Here is a 21,002-nt window from a genome sequence, read left to right on the forward strand (position 1 = left end):
TTTCCCATGAATAATATAGGGGACAGTGAAGGTCTTCGATTCCTAACTCCTCACCGTACCGAATATGGGGACTATTCTCACTACCTCTAAGTTCATGTTATATGTACAGTTATTGTTAATAAGGCTCAGTATGAACCCTAGCCTTTATTCAGGACACTCATTTAGGATAGGGGCTGCATCCCTGGCATCGAGCCAGAACGTTCCAGTCCATGTCATTAAAACTCTAGGTCACTGGAAGTCATCAGCATATACAACATATATACCCCAACCAGTACAAGAAATACAAAGGGCATTCGTTAAAATGTCATCTTTATGTATTATGTTGTATTATGTTCTTTACTCAATAAATGTTTTTTGTTTTTTTTTTAGTATGATATGTATTACTTTTTGCCTGCTTTTCTTACTGGCCTACAGCATATGTAGGTTTCGGCACAACTCAACTGACTTTTTCCTATCACAGGTTTACTAACAACAATCTTACTTCATATCATAATCAATGTTGCCCCGAACACAAATATAAATATATTAAAAACAAAGAGAACGTTACCTGCACTCTGGCCTAAATCCCTATGTACATTTAAACAAAATGGAGGCTCTTTAGTTTTATTCCAATGTCCATTTGAATATATAAGCTCACCTGCCACGTCAAGGCAACCCTCAAGAGGTGAGTCCTACTCTAGCCATTATATTTGCTGATATCAGCCAAGAATCTCCAATAAGACAGGAAGGAGTATTTTATAAACCATTTCACATTTAACCCTTTATAGGGCTTCTACACATACAATAAACTTTGCTGGTATCAGACATTGTGTAAACATCTCTAATGAGACATGAATGGGTATTTTATAAACCCCTACATACCCTGAATAGGGCTATAACATATAAATCACCTTGCCGGTATCAGCAAAAAGGCAAATTTATCTGTTGAGACAGGAAGGGGTGCTGCCCCTACATACTTATAAACTCTTAATAAGACAAACATGGGGTGACTGGCAGCAATGTAACATAGCTGTGTGATACAAACATCATATACAAACACAAATATAAAGCACCTCGCTTACAGCAGCAGTAGCTTAGTATCCAACAGCTCAAAATACATAGTAAAAACAAAGAGAACGTTACCTGCGCTCTGGCCTAAATCCCTATGTACATTTAAAATAATAATAAATATATATATACATATATATATATATATATAAAGAAGATACAATACCTTGCACCCTGGCTTCAAAATTACATGGCTGGGTGCACTACCAGGGCTCCAATATCCAAGTTAATTTGAAATCCCCTATAAAAGGGCTGCCAATCCTCTCTCACCTTACCGTTGATGGTCTGGCTAGTCACCCCTCCCACCACTCCCTCTATTTCTCTATTTATATCACCCTCTAAGGTGGGCCCACTTTTATTACAGGCCTACTGCTTTGTCGGTTCCGGCACACCATAACCGACTAGTGTAAAGTTATATATGTTATGGTTATAATATGCTGGGTTTTTACAGCTATATTGCCCCGACTACAAATATATATGTATATATATATATATATATATATATATATATATATATATATATGTAACAAAATACACTTATAAAACAAATTAAATTCGTTATATATTTATCTATATATAAATAAATAAAAATAATTGCAAATATATACATATATACATATATATAATTACTTAAATAATTACATAAGTAAACATGTAGAATTTAAATACATATGTATATATATATTGAAATTCTACTTGTATATTTATGTAATATTTTAACATCATTATGGCAGAACGGCCAGCAAATTTAATTTGCAAGCCCTATATTTAGCTCTGTAACTTTCCAAAACACCCTAAAACCTGTACAAGTACTGTTGCACTCAGGAGACTTCACTGAACACAAAGATGAGTGTTTCAAGACAGCAAAATGTATCACAATTATGATATCATCAGTGAGAATGCTTGACTGCTGACTCCTTCGATCACCAAATACCATTACCCTTCCATTCCCAATAAGTAACACAACACCATGTTAAGTGGGTAAGGGCAACGGCCACAGCTTTATTTAAACCAGCATAACCAAATACTGTCAGCTGCTGGTTTTACCCAGCAGACAGGTACACTTTAAACTTCTTCCAGAGCCTCTTCAGTCTGTCCTTCGTCATCAACCAAATTCAGGCTGCGACTCCCCAAGCCTGTCATTTACCACACTTGCTGGCGCAGGAAACCCGCAGCTGTGACAAAATGAGAACAAAGAAAACACAACACAAAACAACAATTCCAGAACAGAACAGTTGGGGAGGGTGTGTGGGGAAAGACACTGCCAGGCTCCCTCAGCATTGTTCACCAGTAGTCTGGTAATTTTTCCCAGAATTCCATGCTTTCAACTGTAAAACCAACTGTATCCTTGTTGCTATGCCAACCCCTCAGGGCAGCAGTCATGCTCCCTCCTCCCTATTCGCTCCGGGGGTTGGCCTGTTTTTGCTAGCAACTAATATGAATGCTAACTTTGGCCAAAATTTGTGACTAGGAGCCTACGAAAAAAGATTGGACATACCCATTTTGAATTCCCTGGGTTGTCTACTTTTTCAAAAAGTTTTCTATGATGGGGGTAATTGTCATTGCTGGGCTACCATACGGTCTCAAAGGCAACATAACTAATTTAAAAAATGTAAATGTGCAAAAACAGAAATGGGCGAGTCTTATATTTGACCACTTAACTTTCCAAAACACCATTAAACCTGTACATGGGGGGTACTGTTGTACTCTTGAGACATTACTGGGCACAAATATGGGTGTTTTAGAGCAGTAAAACATATAATGCTGATGAAATCATCAGTGAAAGGTCAGTTTATTTGTGAAAAATGCAAAAAAACAAATATGATAGTTATTTTTGGCCAGTATTTGTGACGAAGTGGCTTTTTTCCCCTGGAAGAGCCAGCCCTTGGCGAAACGCGCATCAGGATTTCTGTTAGCAGTGGTTAGGCATATTATTATTGATGATGCTGCAGCTACTTCGTCTAATTAGGACCAGCCACCACGCTTAGATTTATATTTGATCTATCATCATTTACTTCTTTTATTACTTTTTGTTGCTGGAGGGCACGTGGGATTAGGGATATTCTCTATTGATTGTGATTTACAGAGTGGGAGCTTGGGAGGCTGTTGGAGCATTAGCTCCCATTGGGAGATTTTTTTAAGGGGAGCCCTCGAAGGCACACTATGGCACATCAGATAGGAGTCCTTTTTTTCATTCTTCCCTCCCCTTGTCTACTTGCAGTTTGGTTATTTATTTATTTATTTTGACCTCCTGATTTCCCTCCCTCCCTCTTTCTCAGCAACTTTTATGTTTAGGTCCCTGTTTTCATGGTAACTAGTACGTATTTTGGATCAGCTATCATTGGATTTTAACTTCAGGGGGAGATTGTTGTTGTACTTGTGAGACATCGCTGAACAAACATATGTGTTTTTCATTATAATAAAAGATAACAGTTTTATGACATTCACAGTTAAAATGCCATGCAGAACTTGAAAAATAAAAATCTTAATTTCTCAAAGTTTTTAACATTTTATACATATTAAATTATGTTTCATATATAAATACTCCTGAAAATTATATACTGTATAATAAGTGTGGTTGCACTTAATATGACAGAGGGGAATTATGGTTGAACAGACATATAGGGCAAATTCCTTTTTTTGTTTACGTTTTGTAATTGACTCCACCCTTAAGGGGTTAACCACTAGATGATATTAGAAATGTAAACAAAATTAAACAGATCTTACAAAGCCTAAAAAAAAAAAAAAAAAAATGACATGTCTTTTCAGAGCATTTTGCCTTAGTGTCTAGAAAAGAATGAAATTATGTAGTAAAAAAGCTATTTCTATTGGTGTTTTTTCCTTTTCCAGTCTTTATAAAACATTCATTGGAGATGCTAAATATCTCTACAAAGCATGACTTACATAATACAAGTGAATTTAATTGACATGGTAATTGACAGTTTGACTGTTTAATTGAGATAGTAACTGGTTTTTCCAGCCTTTGTCAATATAAAGAATGCTGTTAGCGGCCACATATAAAGCAGCAGACTTGCTTTGTGGAAATTACTCCTCCACCAAGATCACACAGGTAAGCCAGAATCTTTTGCTATGTTTAGTGCAATACTGTTACTATTTGATGGCTCGAATTTATAGGGATGCTCTAGTCACCAAAACAACTTGAACTTAATGAATCAGGTTTGGTGTATAAATCATGCTCCTGCAGTCTCACTGCTCAATTCACTGCCATTTAGGAGTTAAATCATTTTGTTTATACAGCCATAGTCACACCTCCCCGCATGTGACTTACACATCCTTCCTAAACACTTCTTGTAAAGAGTCATCTAATGTTTACATTCCTTTTATTTAAAATTATGTTAAATTCAGAATTTCTCATCTTCACTCTAAATACCCCATCCCCTTTGGATGATCTCCTTTTAAAACTAAACTATTAGAAACAGCTCTCTAGTATACGATTGAGGTTCTATAATTGTGGCGTTTTCCTCTTTTTATGCTAGGCTCTCAGTAACTGTGCGGAAGTGTAAATTGAACAGTCATTTGGGAATCATTGCAAGCTAACATTTTCTGAAACTTTAATGAAAATATAAGATGAATCTTTCATATTAATTATACATACTATGAATAATGTGCATATTTGAGTTTAATTATAAATCGAAGGCTATGGGCGTGAATCAGCTAATGTTTGTAACAATCCAAGTAGAATCATAATGTTGTTACAAAGTCTCTCCTGCGAACAAGATTTGATACTTTATAACCAAGTTACTATCTTTTTTTAAACATATCTCAACATCCTGTATGAACTCCAATTAATTTGCTAAACCTATTGAGATGTAGGAGTTCACACTTTATATCAAGGTCTCCTTTTATCTATTAGCTTACTATTTAAAATTGTGATTCCGGTTCCCTCCATTTTTAATCACTGTTTTCTTCACCTTTTGAATCACTTTGTGTTTTTTATGTCAGATCGTATCAACAATCTAATGTTATTTAATAAAGGTTGTTTTGTTTTATTAAATATTGCTTAATGAAAGATTAATGTTTTAAGACTTGATCTCCCCTGTGTGTTAGGTCATATCTTATTTTGTTGTTGTTGTAGTGTTGTAGTTTTGAATACAGATGTTTTATGGTGTGAGGGGCTATGTGATCGGGTCCCTTTTGGCCAGTAGGACATTCTGGTATGCCCTGTTATTTAATGCATGGCAAATTACTTTTTGCACCAAAACAATGCATTAAATGAAAATATCTAAATGCCAGTTGAGATCAGTTGGTATTGCAGTTTATGATGCCTCACAGTGGACTAATGTAGAGAAAGCCCTGATGCAAGTTTTTTGGGGCCCCCAGTGCAAGAGTGGACAAAATGTTGATCACCATCTGTCTTACAATTCCCACAATGCTATTCCAGCTTAGGATCTACCATTTGCAGGATTGTGTTTGTGTGCATATATAGGTGTATATGTGTATGTATATCATTTAAGTGTTTTAATACAGGGGGTGTGTTTGTAATGTTTGGGTTTTATTGCATTAGTGTGTTTGCATGTTGTGTTTGTATTTGCTTGGATATATATTTGCTTGGATATATGCACATACACACATACACCGCCACATGCATGCATATTTACACAGATATACATACACATTATTGCACAGAATATACACATATAAACACACTGATACATACACGCAAATTCATATACACACGGACATATGCACACACCCTGACATATACACACATGCAGATGCACACCCTGACACACAGATACACACAGATACACAACATTAAGCAAATGCACGCAGAGGTGTAACTAGAGGTGAAAATTGCCCCAGTCCCTCCATGTCTCATTCCCACCCAACCCCTTCATGTTTCTCATTTCCTCCCTTCAAAGCACCTCCATGTATCATTCCCTCCACAGCCCCTCCATGTGTCTCATCCCTCCAAAGCCCCTCCATGTGTCTCATTTACTCCCCCCCAAAGCCTATCCATATGTTCCATTCCCCCCCTCCATGTGTCCCATCCCCTCATCCCCCAAAGCCCCTCCATGTGTCCTATTACTTCCCCCTCAGTCATTCCATGTGTTCCATTCCATTACCCTAGCCCCTCCATGTGACTCTCCCCAACACCTCCATGTGTCCCATTCCCTTCCATCAGCTCCTCCATGTGTCCCATTCCCTTTCTCCCCCAACCCCCTACATTTGTCTCTCCGCCCTCCCCTCCTGTACCTGTTTCTTGCCGTGGTACCCGTCTGTCAGGAAGGGCTCTCTCAGTGAGCACTTCCTATCAGACCGCTCAGCCACACTACACACAGGCAGGAGGGGAGCAGCACAACACAGGTCTCCCCTCCTGACGCTAACCTAGCAACTGCAGCCAGCCCCAAAGTTATGCCCTTAAGTTATACCAGTGGCCCACGGTTGCTGCTGCAGCCAGGTCCCCAGGAGTGCTGGGCCTGGTCACAGTGGCCACCCCTGCGACCATGGTAGGTATGCCACTGGATGCACACACACATGTACATGTATACATATACACAGATGCACACTCTGACACACACATACACACTGAGCTACATACTTACATAGATATACATACACATTAACACACAGATACACATATGTTTACACTGACACACTAAAACAGACACATAGATATACACACTAACACAAACACACTCACACACAGACTCAAGTGCACACACACTAACACATACACACACTGTGACACAGATACGCACACACACTCAATCGGAGTGCTCCTGTTCCTCATGCTGCCTATGTGTGCCTCTTACCTACCCGTGTGGAGCTCTCTAAGAAGCTGGGAGGAAGTGATCGTCTGTCACTTCCTCCTGGCAGGAGCTATCAAAGGGGCCCGGTCAGACTCTTAATGGGCCACGCAACCCAACTGGGCCCATTTTAAGCAGAAAAGCGATATTACTCTTTCGGTGGTCCTAAGTGTATGGGCCACCCGATTGGCCCCCTGGGGTTAGTCTTACAATTAAAGGCCTGGAGATTTTCTGTCTCCTAAAAGAGAACATTTTTTGGGATGTGGGAGGGGGTTGAGGGGGGAGGGTTTTGGTGCATGTTAAATGCCTCTGTTTCTCGTATGCCTTAGGGCAGTGGTTCCCAACCCAGTCCTCAAGTACCCCCTAACAGTTTAGAATCTAGGGATTATCAAGTTGTGTCTAAGGTGATTTAGGAGAAGAAAAACAAACACTTTAGACACAACAGGTTAATCCATAAATACTGGACTGGTACTTGAGGACTGGGTTGGGAACCACTGCCTTAGATCATAACTGACTTTAATTGTTCTGGTATTTGTATTTTGGGTTACCCCCTTTATAGGTCCTTTCAGACCGCCATTTATCATTTTAGGATAACATATTTCTGTTCTGCAAAATGCATCAATTATATTCTTTTGCCTTATATATTTATTTTTTTAATGCTCAGCATTGATATGTTTTGCATTAACACAGTTCTCTATTAATTCCCTTTTGCCCTTTTATTTATAAATCAAAGAAATATAATTAATTTATTTACAGATTTTAAGACATCAAGAGGAATATCCAGAATTAAGGGTAAGTGAACATTAATTTTTACCTTTACTTTTCCGTAGACATAACTTTTATATTATATCCACCTTTTTGACTGTGCTAGCTGGAAAAAATAATAAAAGTGACTTGACTATTGATAAACTCCTCCTATATATACACACCTGTGGCATTTAGTAGCCTTCTTTGTTTCTTATATTTTTTTGTAGTCTGAGTGCGCCGCAACTATTTATTCTCTCATTCATGAAGTTTTGGTCACAGCGGCAGCACCTTTCATAAAAATTTCAGGTCTCGGGAGTGCCCCCTATCCTTTCTCTGTTTATATTATATTTGGAATTCATGAATTCATGAATGAGAGAATAAATAGTTGTGGCGCACTCAGACTACAAAAAAATATAAGAAACAAAGAAGGCTACTAAATGCCACATGTGTGTATATATAGGAGGAGTTTATCAATAGTCAAGTCACTTTTATTATTTTTTCCAGCTAGCACAGTCATCTGCATTAGTGAGTATACTCATTTTTAGCACCAACACATTAACTATTTAGTTTTAACACTGTTTTTAATTGCTTTCATCACTTATGTTTGTATACTCACTATGCTCTTACTAGTATTTAATTTAACACTTTTATTTTTAACACTATGTCTATTTATTTGCCCCCCACATTTTAGTGTAGGACCCACCAATAATGGGGCACTTTGAAAGTAGTGGTGGGCTTAACAACATATGGCCATATGGTGGAACCAAATCCCCATATTCATACTTAGTTAGGCATTTTAGTAGCCTTCTTTGTTTCTTATATTTTTTTGTAGTCTGAGTGCGCCGCAACTATTTATTCTCTCATTCATGAAGCTTTGGTCACAGCGGCAGCACCTTTCATACAAAATTCAGGTCTCGGGAGTGCCCCCTATCCTTTCTCTGCTTACATCAATAGTGACCAAACCATAGATCCCCAGAAATTTTAAAAATACAACCTCCATGAGGTGTTGCCATTCTAGGGGCTATCAAAACATCATACAAATTGTAGTTTTACAATATCTGGGCATTTACATTTTAGGCCCCATGATTGTACATCATGTATAGGAAATGTGGTTATATTTTAGTGTTTATGGAGTTAAATAGGGAAAAACAATTGAACATTTTCTCTACCAAATTCCATTCAGATGACTGATCATTTATTTAAAAGCAAGGCCTTCTCATCCGTGTACCAGCAGTATATGGTTCCTGTGTCCAGTGACGTCATGAATCTGATTTTCTCATATTTGAAGGAGAAGGTAACTTTACTCACTCACTGAACATTCCATTTTACAAGTAACAATGTGTAGTAGATGTTTGCTAACAATGTAATGGAATTTTCGCATTTCAGTTTTAATCTAGAATTTTGAATAATTGGTTTTGTATTGTATTTAACAATAATAATTATTATTATTTTCATTGTATTGGCACAATACAGGAGTAGTGGCATAATGATATAGTGAAGACAGAATTGATTTTCTTGAATAAATATTCTCATGACATAATTTTACTCTCTGGAGTGGGTGCAGGTGTTCATCAACCCAGTATTCCTGTAATATTTTGTAATCGTCACTTCACTTATTATTACATTTCCCCATTTCTATAATGTTGTAAAGAACTGTGTAATAAGTTGGCACTATATAAATGCTAATAATACGGTAATAATAATATTAATAATTGGGAACACTGGGATGGAGAGGTGGAAAGAAATAGTACCATCTCATTTACCACAGTGTCACCATCTCCAGACTTCAGTTACTAATTATGAGAGAGATAGGGAGAAATGACACTTGCGTATAGATATGTCAGACACAGGGCCTCTGGGATAGGAAATGTATGACGTTGCATTTTCTCTACCTTTACAATTACTATCTATATAACTGTTCTCTGAAAGACCATGTTGCACAGAATGAAGATCTAAACTGGTGGAGTAAGGAAGAGGCTAAAATTGGAATGGTTCATCCAGTTCTGTTCTGGTTTCAAGCCCCAGTCATATTTGGAAAAGGGCAACAAGCTAATTTTCTAGCAATGTTGTAATCCTGAGAGTCCTGGTTTGTATCCAACATAACTGATCTCATGTTTGTCTCCTGAAAAATAGTGTTTGGTGATCTTATTTTACTTTTTATACATCTCAGTTTTTTCTACTTGGCATCTTATACTGTACTTTAAAACAGCATCCGAGGCTTAACATTGGTGATTTTTTTATAGTGGGTTTAGTTTTATGTCTAACATTTTAATAGAAATATTAGACTAAGAGAACTGGAAGCACAAAATGGTTCAGCGTAAAACTGGTTTACATCACTCAGGGCTCCATGATCTACAATCACCTGTAAAAGTTGTGTTAAAGACCCCTCATAGTACAAATTGTTTAACAGTTTTAATAATAACAAAAATAAATGGAGGAAATAAAAGTGCAAACATCTAAATAATTTTAAGTAGTGTACAACATTAAAATCTATAAATAAAGCCTTTTTCCTGTTCTGCAGAAAAGTAAACCGTATGATACAGCAGTCGATGTTGGCTGCGGTACTGGGAGATATACAATGCCTCTAGCAAAAAGGTTCAAAAAGGTTATCGGTGTAGACATCAGTGAATCTCAGCTTGAGGAAGCCAAACAATTCTGTTCCTTGGAAAATGTAACTTTCCAGTAAGTACTTAAAATCCATTCATCATTATAACCACCTACACTGAACAGCAGAGAGAAGACTTTATCCCTATACACCAGATTCACTAAATAACTTTGTGTACGTATTGTGATGTCTCTTGTAGGGTGGCTGCTGCTGAGAACCTACCCCTAGATGATGCATCTGTGGACCTTGTAAATGCAGGACTTGCTGCTCATTGGTTCAATGTGGAAAAATTTGTGCATGAAGCAGTTCGAGTTTTAAAGCCCAACGGCTGTCTGGCAGTTCATGCTTTTGTTCCAATTTTTAAATTGCAAGATGGCAATAATGATGCAGCGCTAAATGTTGTTATGAAGCAGGTAAAAAAACTAAATAGCTTTCAGTAAATATTCCATTGCAACTTGATGGGTACATGGTTCTGTTCTAGCAATTATAGAGCTTTCTGTGTTACTCTACTTCACCTACATGATCCCACAGTCAATACTACTTTTATGCCAGACCACATGTATACACATAGAAACTGATAGAGGAGACATGGGATATTTGGGATAACCTGGAGCAGGGCAAATGAGCCTAACAAAACTTTGACCAAATATAGGAAACTGTGGTAAAGAATATTCTCCAGAATTCAGGACAGTCTCCATTGAAGACAGTTCCTTGTTCAGTCTCAGCAGTAATTCCTCAAATGCCTAGGAAAAAAACACCTGAACTAAAGCATATAATTGTGCCTGACTTGTAAAGTGGTTATGGTGTTTCAACAGACCTTTGAAAACAGTGTGAATTTTCATGTGCTTGTTGTGTGTGTGATAGTAGGTTGTTTTTCTTTGTTTTTTTTCCTCTCTCACAATAAGTAGTTTAAGATCATCCTCAGCTGACTAAACTATTTCCTTTGCAGTGTTTAGACAAAATGTCAGAATTCAAGTACGAAAACAACAATATTATGCATCACCAGTATGAAGAGGTGTTCAATGCTATACCATTAAAAGACAAGAAGTGGTAAGTACATCTGTTATCTCAAGCTGCTGTAAATATTTTGTTTTCCTTAAAATGCCTAGAAAAATGTGTTTTGTAGTTAACATTCAGCACTCCCTGACATTGCCTAATTATTTTACATTAACACACATTTTACATAGGACAAAAGGGAAATGATAGCACATTTACATCCATTGCACCCCAACCCAAAACCCGCCTGATTTAAGTACTTTAGAATGAACAGCTCCATTAATCCAATAAAGGGACACTGTAGGCAACCAGACCACTTCTGCTCATTGTGTCTTAACCCAGTGTCTTAACTCTGAAAAGGTAATTTTGCAATTGTGAATAAACTGCAAGAATTACCTGCTAATGTTAACTCCTCCTCTTGTGGCTGTCAGTAGAGGTAGAGGTCAGTAGAGGTACTTCTGGGTGGTTAGACAACTTTTCGGCACCAAAATTATGCTGGACGTCTTCACGCTATGCATGAGGACTTCCAGCATCACCGTAATCCTTATAGGAAAGCATTGCATAATGCTTTTCTATAGTGAAATCCTAATGCAAGCGCAGTCATTGCCACTCATGCGCATTAGGTCTTTCCAGCTGGCTGACATCTGCAGGGTAGGAGTGAAGACGGACTAACATAAAGTACTGACATCCATGAGAATGTATATAAGTTTCTATTTTAGAAAAAAAAATATATACATATATATATGTTCCTATACATGGGCATATCACATGTTGCGATTCTTGTGAATAATGCAGCTTTTATTATATTGATGAATTTTACACATGAGCAAATAACAGTTAAAAAATGGGGTAGTTTCACTGTAAAAATATTTTGACTTCTTAATAAAAACATAATTTGAATGCATATTGGTCTCCTATGCTTGCAGGGGTCATTGATGCTTATAACTGGTACACTTTTAAAATCTTATGACTTTCATGATTTTGTATCAAGGTATTTGCAGTTCCCATTCGCTTGCTATATTTGACTGTCCCCTTTAAGATTTAAACTACAAAAATCCAAATGAATGGTCCATGAGGTATCTAGAACCATGTACCCATACCCAGAAACCACTTTGTATGGTACATGACAGTCCTTATAAATACATGTTTTATCTTACAGGGTTACGGACATCCCCGTTGTATTTGAAATGTCTGTTGAAGAAATATTAGGATTTTTTCAGTCTATATACATGTATCAAGAATTCCTGAAACATGATAAAAATGAAGCCATCAGATTCCTGATGCATCTTGAACAGAGGTGATGTATACAGAGTAGAATTGTGATGTATACAGAGTAGAATTGTGATGTATACAGAGTAGAATTGTGATGTATAGAGAGTAGAATTGTGATGTATAGAGAGTAGAGTTGTGCACAGTGGGAAAAATTCACTCTAGCCAAAAATAAAACTACTTTTTTTTACCCCAAAATATTTCATTTAGTTCAGGACCTCAAGCTCAAAAATTTACTGATAAAAAATGGGCCAATCAGTGTAGTGCAAACTATATACACAATAGAAATACTATCTATATGATTTTCAGTACATTGATTGGTACATTTTCCCAACGCTTTGGTACAAGAGACAAAAAAAAATTACAAAATAAAGGGGGGGAGCAGTTTAACTCCCCCGCCCCCCACCCCAAAAAAAAAAAAAAAACTACATTGTGTGTGTGTGTATATATGAAACCAGGGGGTTGTACTCATCTGAACATGCATAAATGGGGTGCTGCTGGGAAAATTCATACAATACACAAGATCCAGCGCACTCACTCATCTACTCTCTATATATATAAATATATATATATATATATATAAATATATATATATATATATATATATATATATAAATATATATATATATATATATATATATATATATATATATATATATATACAGGTGCCTCATTCCAGAGCCCTATTTAGCCTTGTACTGCAGAGCAGATTTCTCCCCTCCAAGCAAGTGGGTTAAACTCATAAGAGCAGATGTTAGGTTGTTAGAGTAGGACCTGCCAAAGATGGGGTACATTGACGTTGAGGCAGACTTATGCAATGCATGATCAAATGTTTAAAAAAAAAAAAACCAAAAAACTAATAAAATCGGTGAGCTTGGAAGTTGCTGTTTAGTGAATGAGTGAGTGTGCGGGATCTTGTGTAATATATATCATTTTTATAACATTTTTTGCACCATGGGTAGAATTAAACATGTTTGGCCTTTGTAAACCCACATGGTGGTGATATATAATTTGGTTGAACAGAGAATGCACAAGTCTAATAGACATTTCTGAATCAAACATTTCTATAGGTAATATAGTGACCACAAACTGTCCTCTATCAAAATACTAACTTAAAAAGTATAAAAGTTATTTTCACTTAGATTTCCTAATTCTCTAAGAATTCTCACTTTAGTATATAATCTGACAATAATTTGGGGCTTCTAAAAGAGGTGGAATTTAGGATACAACAGAGTGTTTTGCAACAAAAACAGAGAATATGAGAACACTGAGAATGGGCAAAAGCTTTAATAAACTCAGTAGCTTGCCCTTCGGTTAGTCCCCACTCAGGTCTCAAAAATGTTTTTGCTCACTTGTGTCATTACAAAGAGAACCTATACCATTTACAGATCATATTGATCCCACCCATAAGGGCAGTCAAGAACCAAAATACCGGCAAGTTTCTTTGCACAAGTGATAAAGCAACCCCGGCAGTGGTGTATTTTGGATTTGTGCTGCCCTAGGCACGACTAAATTCGGACACCCCCAAAATCTAAATTTTGTCCCCGCAATTCGTGTCAAGGTCACTTTTTTTAACTGACAGACACATGCCCTCATTGATACATGCACTGATATACACTCACTGACAGATACACAGTCATTGGTACACGCATACAGTCACTGGCACACACTGTTTATCATACACACACTTTCACTGACTGACACACTCTGACACACCCACTCACTGACATGCACACACTCTCAGATACACATAACATGACATACACACACTGACACACACTCACAGGCACACCCATTCTCACTGAAACACACACACACTTTCACTCGCTCACAGACACACACTGACAGCTATACTCAATCACAGTAAGGTGGACAGTCCCAGAACACGAGGCATACAAGGCATTTGTCTGGGAGCCTGGGGTGGCGTTTTTTGGTGCCCCCCTGAAAGTGTCGCTCTAGGCAAATGCCTCGTTTGCCTTGTGGTAAATACATCCCTGAACCCCGGGACACTGGGGAGGTATGCATATACCAGACAAGGACAGACTGGGACTAATCTGGGTTTTTGGCTCATTGAAAGGCAATTCACAATAAAATGTTATATGTAACCTTTATATAACTGTCACTATGCATGTGTTTGTAGCTTGCAATGATTTGTATGAAAGCATGTTTGTTTTTCATTATGCTGACCCATATCTCCCTCTACAGGTTCCGTGACATTCTAGGAGATGGATATGAGTCAGCCCTCATTAAGGTCCATATCAAACACTATTGTGTCCTAGCCTGCAAATCATCATGAGTCTGGAGAAATAATGGACTGGGGAAGAGATAGTGTAGCATGTGTCAACACTTTCCTCTTGTATTCAAAATGTGTAACATATTTAAAGCTCAACAGCAGAACAAGGAACATTTAGCAGATAAATACCATTATTTTCTGCCACATGATAATATTCCATCACACGATGGAAGAGCCAGGAATGAGGACACGTAAGCAGGAAGATTTCCAACTCTCCATATATATTTGTTTTTTGTCTCAACTGCCACATTCAAAAAATTTATTTATGGACACCAACCATCGGTAACATCCCTGTTGCTTTTGTAAAAGCTCTCATGTTTACCGCATATATAAAAGGTATGTTTAATGTCATAAAACTTACAATAAAATATATGTAATACATTACAATACGTTCATGTAATCTTTAAATAAAGAAAATATTGACCTTTGTTTGAAATGCTATCCCTTATTAGATAAGTAGATATAAAGAGTTATGTCTTTATTTCAAGGATAAAATAACAGCTGCCCTGGTCCCCATAATTTTCAGGGCCCACAGTTGCATTATCTCAGGCCTAGTTGTGTCAAAATTGCCCGGGGAGGCCTCAAGGGATCTTATAAATACAGAGTACATTGCTTGTTATCCTATCACTGTACACCAAGACAAATTACCCTGTGGCTTTTGCATGTACAAAATGCTACACAAACCTGCATCCTTAGCCATGCCAACTTATGCCTGAAATACTTAATTATAAAATGTACAGGGAGTGCAGAATTATTAGGCAAGTTGTATTTTTGAGGATTAATTTTATTATTGAACAACAACCATGTTCTCAATGAACCCAAAAAACTCATTAATATCAAAGCTGAATATTTTTGGAAGTAGTTTTTAGTTTGTTTTTAGTTATAGCTATTTTAGGGGGATATCTGTGTGTGCAGGTGACTATTACTGTGCATAATTATTAGGCAACTTAACAAAAAACAAATATATACCCATTTCAATTATTTTTTACCAGTGAAACCAATATAACATCTCAACATTCACAAATATACATTTCTGACATTCAAAAACATAACAAAAACAAATCAGTGACCAATATAGCCACCTTTCTTTGCAAGGACACTCAAAAGCCTGCCATCCATGGATTCTGTCAGTGTTTTGATCTGTTCACCATCAACATTGCGTGCAGCAGCAACCACAGCCTCCCAGACACTGTTCAGAGAGGTGTACTGTTTTCCTCCTTGTAAATCTCACATTTGATGATGGACCACAGGTTCTCAATGGGGTTCAGATCAGGTGAACAAGGAGGCCATGTCATTAGATTTTCTTCTTTTATACCCTTTCTTGCCAGCCACGCTGTGGAGTACTTGGACGTGTGTGATGGAGCTTTGTCCTGCATGAAAATCATGCTTTTCTTGAAGGATGCAGACTTCTTCCTGTACCACTGCTTGAAGAAGGTGTCTTCCAGAAACTGGCAGTAGGACTGGGAGTTGAGCTTGACTCCATCCTCAACCCGAAAAGGCCCCACAAGCTCATCTTTGATGATACCAGCCCAAACCAGTACTCCACCTCCACCTTGCTGGCGTCTGAGTCGGACTGGAGCTCTCTGCCCTTTACCAATCCAGCCACGGGCCCATCCATCTGGCCCATCAAGACTCACTCTCATTTCATCAGTCCATAAAACCTTAGAAAAATCAGTCTTGAGATATTTCTTGGCCCAGTCTTGACGTTTCAGCTTGTGTGTCTTGTTCAGTGGTGGTCATCTTTCAGCCTTTCTTACCTTGGCCATGTCTCTGAGTATTGCACACCTTGTGCTTTTGGGCACTCCAGTGATGTTGCAGCTCTGAAATATGGCCAAACTGGTGGCAAGTGGCATCTTGGCAGCTGCACGCTTGACTTTTCTCAGTTTATGGGCAGTTATTTTGCACCTTGGTTTCTCCACACGTTTCTTGCGACCCTGTTGACTATTTTGAATGAAACGCTTGATTGTTCGATGATCACGCTTCAGAAGCTTTGCAATTTTAAGAGTGCTGCATCCCTCTGCAAGATATCTCACTATTTTTGACTTTTCTGAGCCTCTCAAGTCCTTCTTTTGACCCATTTTGCCAAAGGAAAGGAAGTTGCCTAATTATGCACACCTGATATAGGGTGTTGATGTCATTAGACCACACCCCTTCTCATTACAGAGATGCACATCACCTAATATGCTTAATTGGTAGTAGGCTTTCGAGCCTATACAGCTTGGAGTAAGACAACATGCATAAAGAGGATGATGTGGTCAAAATACTCATTTGCCTAATAATTCTGCACTCCCTGTATACACACACACCTCAGCCCCATCACTGAGTAAGCTGCTATTAATTAACAACCCGTCTGCAGACAGTAGAATGCATACAGGTAGTGATATGTTTATTATATGTATGACTAGTTATCCTCTCCTAATGCAGGTTGCTTTGCAGTTCAGATTACTCAGCACGGTCCGTGTCAGAGCAAACTATGTGTGTACAGAGGTGGTAGAATGAGCCATTGGGCAAATGCCACCCGTGCCCCTCTGGATGACTCTTAAAACAGCCACATCACCCAACCAAATCAAACACATGACACAGCACATTTAAAACAGTATGTCAAGTGTGGGATCTGGTTTGGGGGTTGTGTTGAAAGGCAACCGGGTTGGGTCCTTCAGCCCTTTAATAGTGCACCAGATCTAGCCCTGCTCACATGGTTAGTGCTGGGGGTGGATGAGAGGTATTGATGAAGCCTGGTGCCTAGATTTCCATCAGCTTGGCCAAAAGGAGCGGATGCGAGCTATGTTTTTAAGATGGAATCTACAGGATTTGGCAACAAAGTGAATGTGAGGCTCAACAGTGAGGCCAGAGTCAAGTATGATGTCAAGACAGTGCGCTTGCAAGGATGGACTTATGTGGATACCACTAACTTGAATGGAGAGTGAAAGAGGAGGATCGGTATTAGGAGGAGGAAAGACAAGGAGATCAGTTTTAGAGAGATTGAGTTTCTGAATGCGGAAGGACATCCAGTCAGAGATGGAAGAAAGGAAAGCAGTGACACGATGCAGGACAGCAGGGGAGAGGTCCGGGGAGGAGAGGTATATCTGGGTGTCATCAGCGTACGGGTGGTAGTGGAATCCAAAAGAGGCAATAGGTTTGCCAAGAAAGGCAGTATAAAGAGAAAATAGAAGGGGACCAAGGACAGAGCCTTAGGGACTCCAACCGAGACAGGACGAGGGGAGGAGGTATCCTTGGAAAAGGAGACACTGAATGAGCATTGGGAGAGATAAGAGGAAAACCACGAGAGGACAGATTTACAGAGACCAAGTGATTAAAAAGTTGGAAGAAGGAGAGCATGACCAATGGTGTTAAAGACAACAGAGAGGTCAAGAAGAATTAGTATGGAGTAGTGGCCTTTAGATTTAGCTGCGATTAGGTCATTAGTAACTTTGATAAGAACAGTCTCAGTAGAGTGGAGAGGGTGGAAGCCAGACTGAAGAGGGCCAACGAGAGAGTTGGAATTGAGGAAGTGAGATACATGGGTAAAGGCAAGTCTTTCCAGAAGCTTTGAGGGAAAAAGGGAGCAGGGATATGGGAGGCACAAGACAAGGGGAGAGAGATCTGATAAGGTGAGATGGGACAGGATCGAGCGTGCAAGTGTTGGGGCGAGAGGAAAGGAGAAGCGCAGCCTCCTCTTGTTCAGTAGCCGGGGAGAAAGTCTGAAGGGTAGGAAAGGCATGATCTACGTGTTGTTGAGAAAGAGAACGGCATGGTGGGGAGAATTCTTTCCTTAACTGTTCAATCTTGTCGGTAAAGTAACATGCAAAGCTATCGGCTACAAGGTTAGTTTGGGGAGTGGTCACAGCAGGGTCGAAGAAGAGAGTTAAAGGTGTCAAAGAGATGTGTATATATATTTATATACCTGATGCTGATAAAAGACCCAGAAGGGGACTGAAACATCAGTCCATCCTATTTTAATTATCCTTCAATAAAGAATCTTAATTTTATCTTCACAAGTCCTTGAGTACCAGTCATACTCCTTTACTGGATATATCGTTTCTCCCCCAGACTTTAAGCACCCGGCCACTTTTACTAATAGCCTGAGTGCAAGAGAGAGAGAGAGAAGACATTTTCACTTTTAATATTGTTAGCATCTTCTGAAGTCACTATCTACCTTAAGCATTCACAGCTTATCATTATCAGTCCCACTGTTGGCAACAAATTACCTCTCTCATTCTTCCTAATAATAAGTGCAGAGGAACCCCACCCAGTGTAAGGGTCTTTGGGTACTAGTACTCTTCTTCCCTTCTTTGTGTGGCTCTCATACAGGTATGAGTGTGCTGCCCAGCACCCAGAATAGCTGTATGAGGGCCAAACAATTGTGAATTCCACATCCACAAGGGCCCAAGATCAGGGACAGATTGTCTTTTAAGTGTTTAATCCAACCAAAAACTGTGTTTTAATAGAACACTGTGCCAGCATTTTTCACCCTCTATTAAAATAACAAAATAAAGCAAATGTAATGATATGCTTCCTCTGTGTTTGTTAGTGACATCACAAATGGCATCCAACACATGTGCAACCCTACAACTAGCCTCCAAACACGTGTTTGGAGGCCACTTGTGGGGTTGCATGTGTGGAATGTTGCTTGTAATATTGTGTTCCTGTATGCCAAATGTGTTGTGTTAGAATTAGAAGTTTGCCTTGTCTCTTTGTTGCTACATAAGTAATTGTAATAATTGTGTGTGTTTAAGAAGGCTGTATGCAGTATTGCATGTGTGGGAAGGCTGATTGTGATGTGTGTGTGTGTTTAGGGAGACTGCATGTGGAATTGCATGTGTGGGGATGTTGCTTGTGGGATTGAGTGCATACAGTGAGTTTGCAGTATGAGTTTGGATTTGACTGTTTGAAATGTGTAGTTTGCCGTGTAGTATGTGAGTGGAGAGGACTGTTTGTTTTGCAGTGTGTATGTGGATAGAGGTTGTAATAGATGTCTGGTGGATACTGTGGCTGTAGTATGTATGTTTGTATGTATGGAAAGTAGGACTCAACTGTGTGTGTGGGGAATATAGAAGTTACAGTGTGTAAAAGGAGCATAGGGGCTGTAGTGTATGGGAGGGTAGGGGCGGCAGTATGGATGTGGGGGTATGGGCTGCAGTGTATGTGGGGTGGGTGCTGCAGGGTGTGTGGGGGTAGGGGCTGCAGTGTGTGTGGGAGGTAGGGACTACAGTGTGTGTAGGGGGAAAGGGGCTGTAGTGGGTGCAGGAAGAGATAGAGCTGTAGTGGTGCAGGAAGAGATATGGTCTGTAATAGGTGAAGAGATAGGGTCTGTAATAGGTGCTAAAGTGAGGCATATGGGCTTTAGTGGGTGCAGGGGGCCAATGGGGGTGATGTGGGTGCATGGGTGGTCGAAGGGGCTGTAGTGGGTGTAGGGGAAAACAGAGCTGTGGTGTAGTATCTTAGTTTTCATAAGAAGGTATAAATTGATCACTGGTGTTTAATGAAGCTCTTGTAGATAGATGCTTGCATTCTGGGTCAGATTATTATTACATAGTTACATAGCTGAAAAGAGACTTGCGTCCATCAAGTTCAGCCTTCCTCACATATGTTGTTGCTTTTGATCCAAAAGAAGGCAAAACAACTAGTTTGAAGCGCTTCTAATTTTGCCACAAACTAGGAAGAAATTCCTTCTTGACCCCCAAATAGCAGTCAGATGTCTCCTTGGATCAAGCAGCTATTACCCCACTAATTAGAAATTATATCCCTGTATGTTACTTTTTTAAAGTATTTATCCAATTGCAGTTTAAACATATGTAGTGACTCTGACAAACCACCTCTTCAGGCAGAGAATTCCATATCCTTATTGCTCTTACTGTAAAAAAAACCTTTTCTTTGCCTTAGATGAAATCTCCTTTCTTCCAGCCTAAATGTGTGACCACGTGTCCTATGTATAGCACTGTTTATGAATAGATTTCCAGATGAAGGTTTGCACTGGCCCCGAATATATTTGTATAAAGTTATCATATCCCCTCTCAGGTGTTGTTTTTCCAAACTAAACAGATTTAATTTTTTTAACCTTTCTTCATAACTAAAATGCTCCATTCCTTTTATTAATTTTGTAGCTCGTCTCTGGACTTTTTCTAGCGCCATGATATCTTTCTTTAGAAAGGCGCCCAAAATTGCACAGCATATTCAAGGTGTGGTCTTACCAGCGATTTATAAAGAGGCGATTTATATTTTCATCTCGAGAATTTATGCCCCTATTTATACATGCCAATACCTTACTGGCCTT

At 38.8% G+C, this 21,002-nt stretch overlaps 1 protein-coding gene across 1 annotated transcript; it reads left to right on the forward strand.

The window, feature by feature from the left end:
• Window positions 1-4,082: 4,082 nt before the first annotated feature.
• On the forward strand, window positions 4,083-15,001 carry LOC134570777 (putative methyltransferase DDB_G0268948). The gene is made up of 7 exons (XM_063428746.1): window positions 4,083-4,117; window positions 8,749-8,859; window positions 10,087-10,247; window positions 10,370-10,583; window positions 11,120-11,220; window positions 12,326-12,463; window positions 14,641-15,001. The coding sequence occupies exons 2-7, from the start codon at window positions 8,749-8,751 to the stop codon at window positions 14,729-14,731; spliced, it is 816 nt and encodes a 271-aa protein (XP_063284816.1). The 5' UTR covers window positions 4,083-4,117; the 3' UTR covers window positions 14,732-15,001.
• Window positions 15,002-21,002: the final 6,001 nt, after the last annotated feature.

Source organism: Pelobates fuscus, chromosome 8 (genome assembly GCF_036172605.1).
Source record: "Pelobates fuscus isolate aPelFus1 chromosome 8, aPelFus1.pri, whole genome shotgun sequence".
In the NCBI taxonomy this organism is placed as follows: Eukaryota; Metazoa; Chordata; class Amphibia; order Anura; family Pelobatidae; genus Pelobates; species Pelobates fuscus.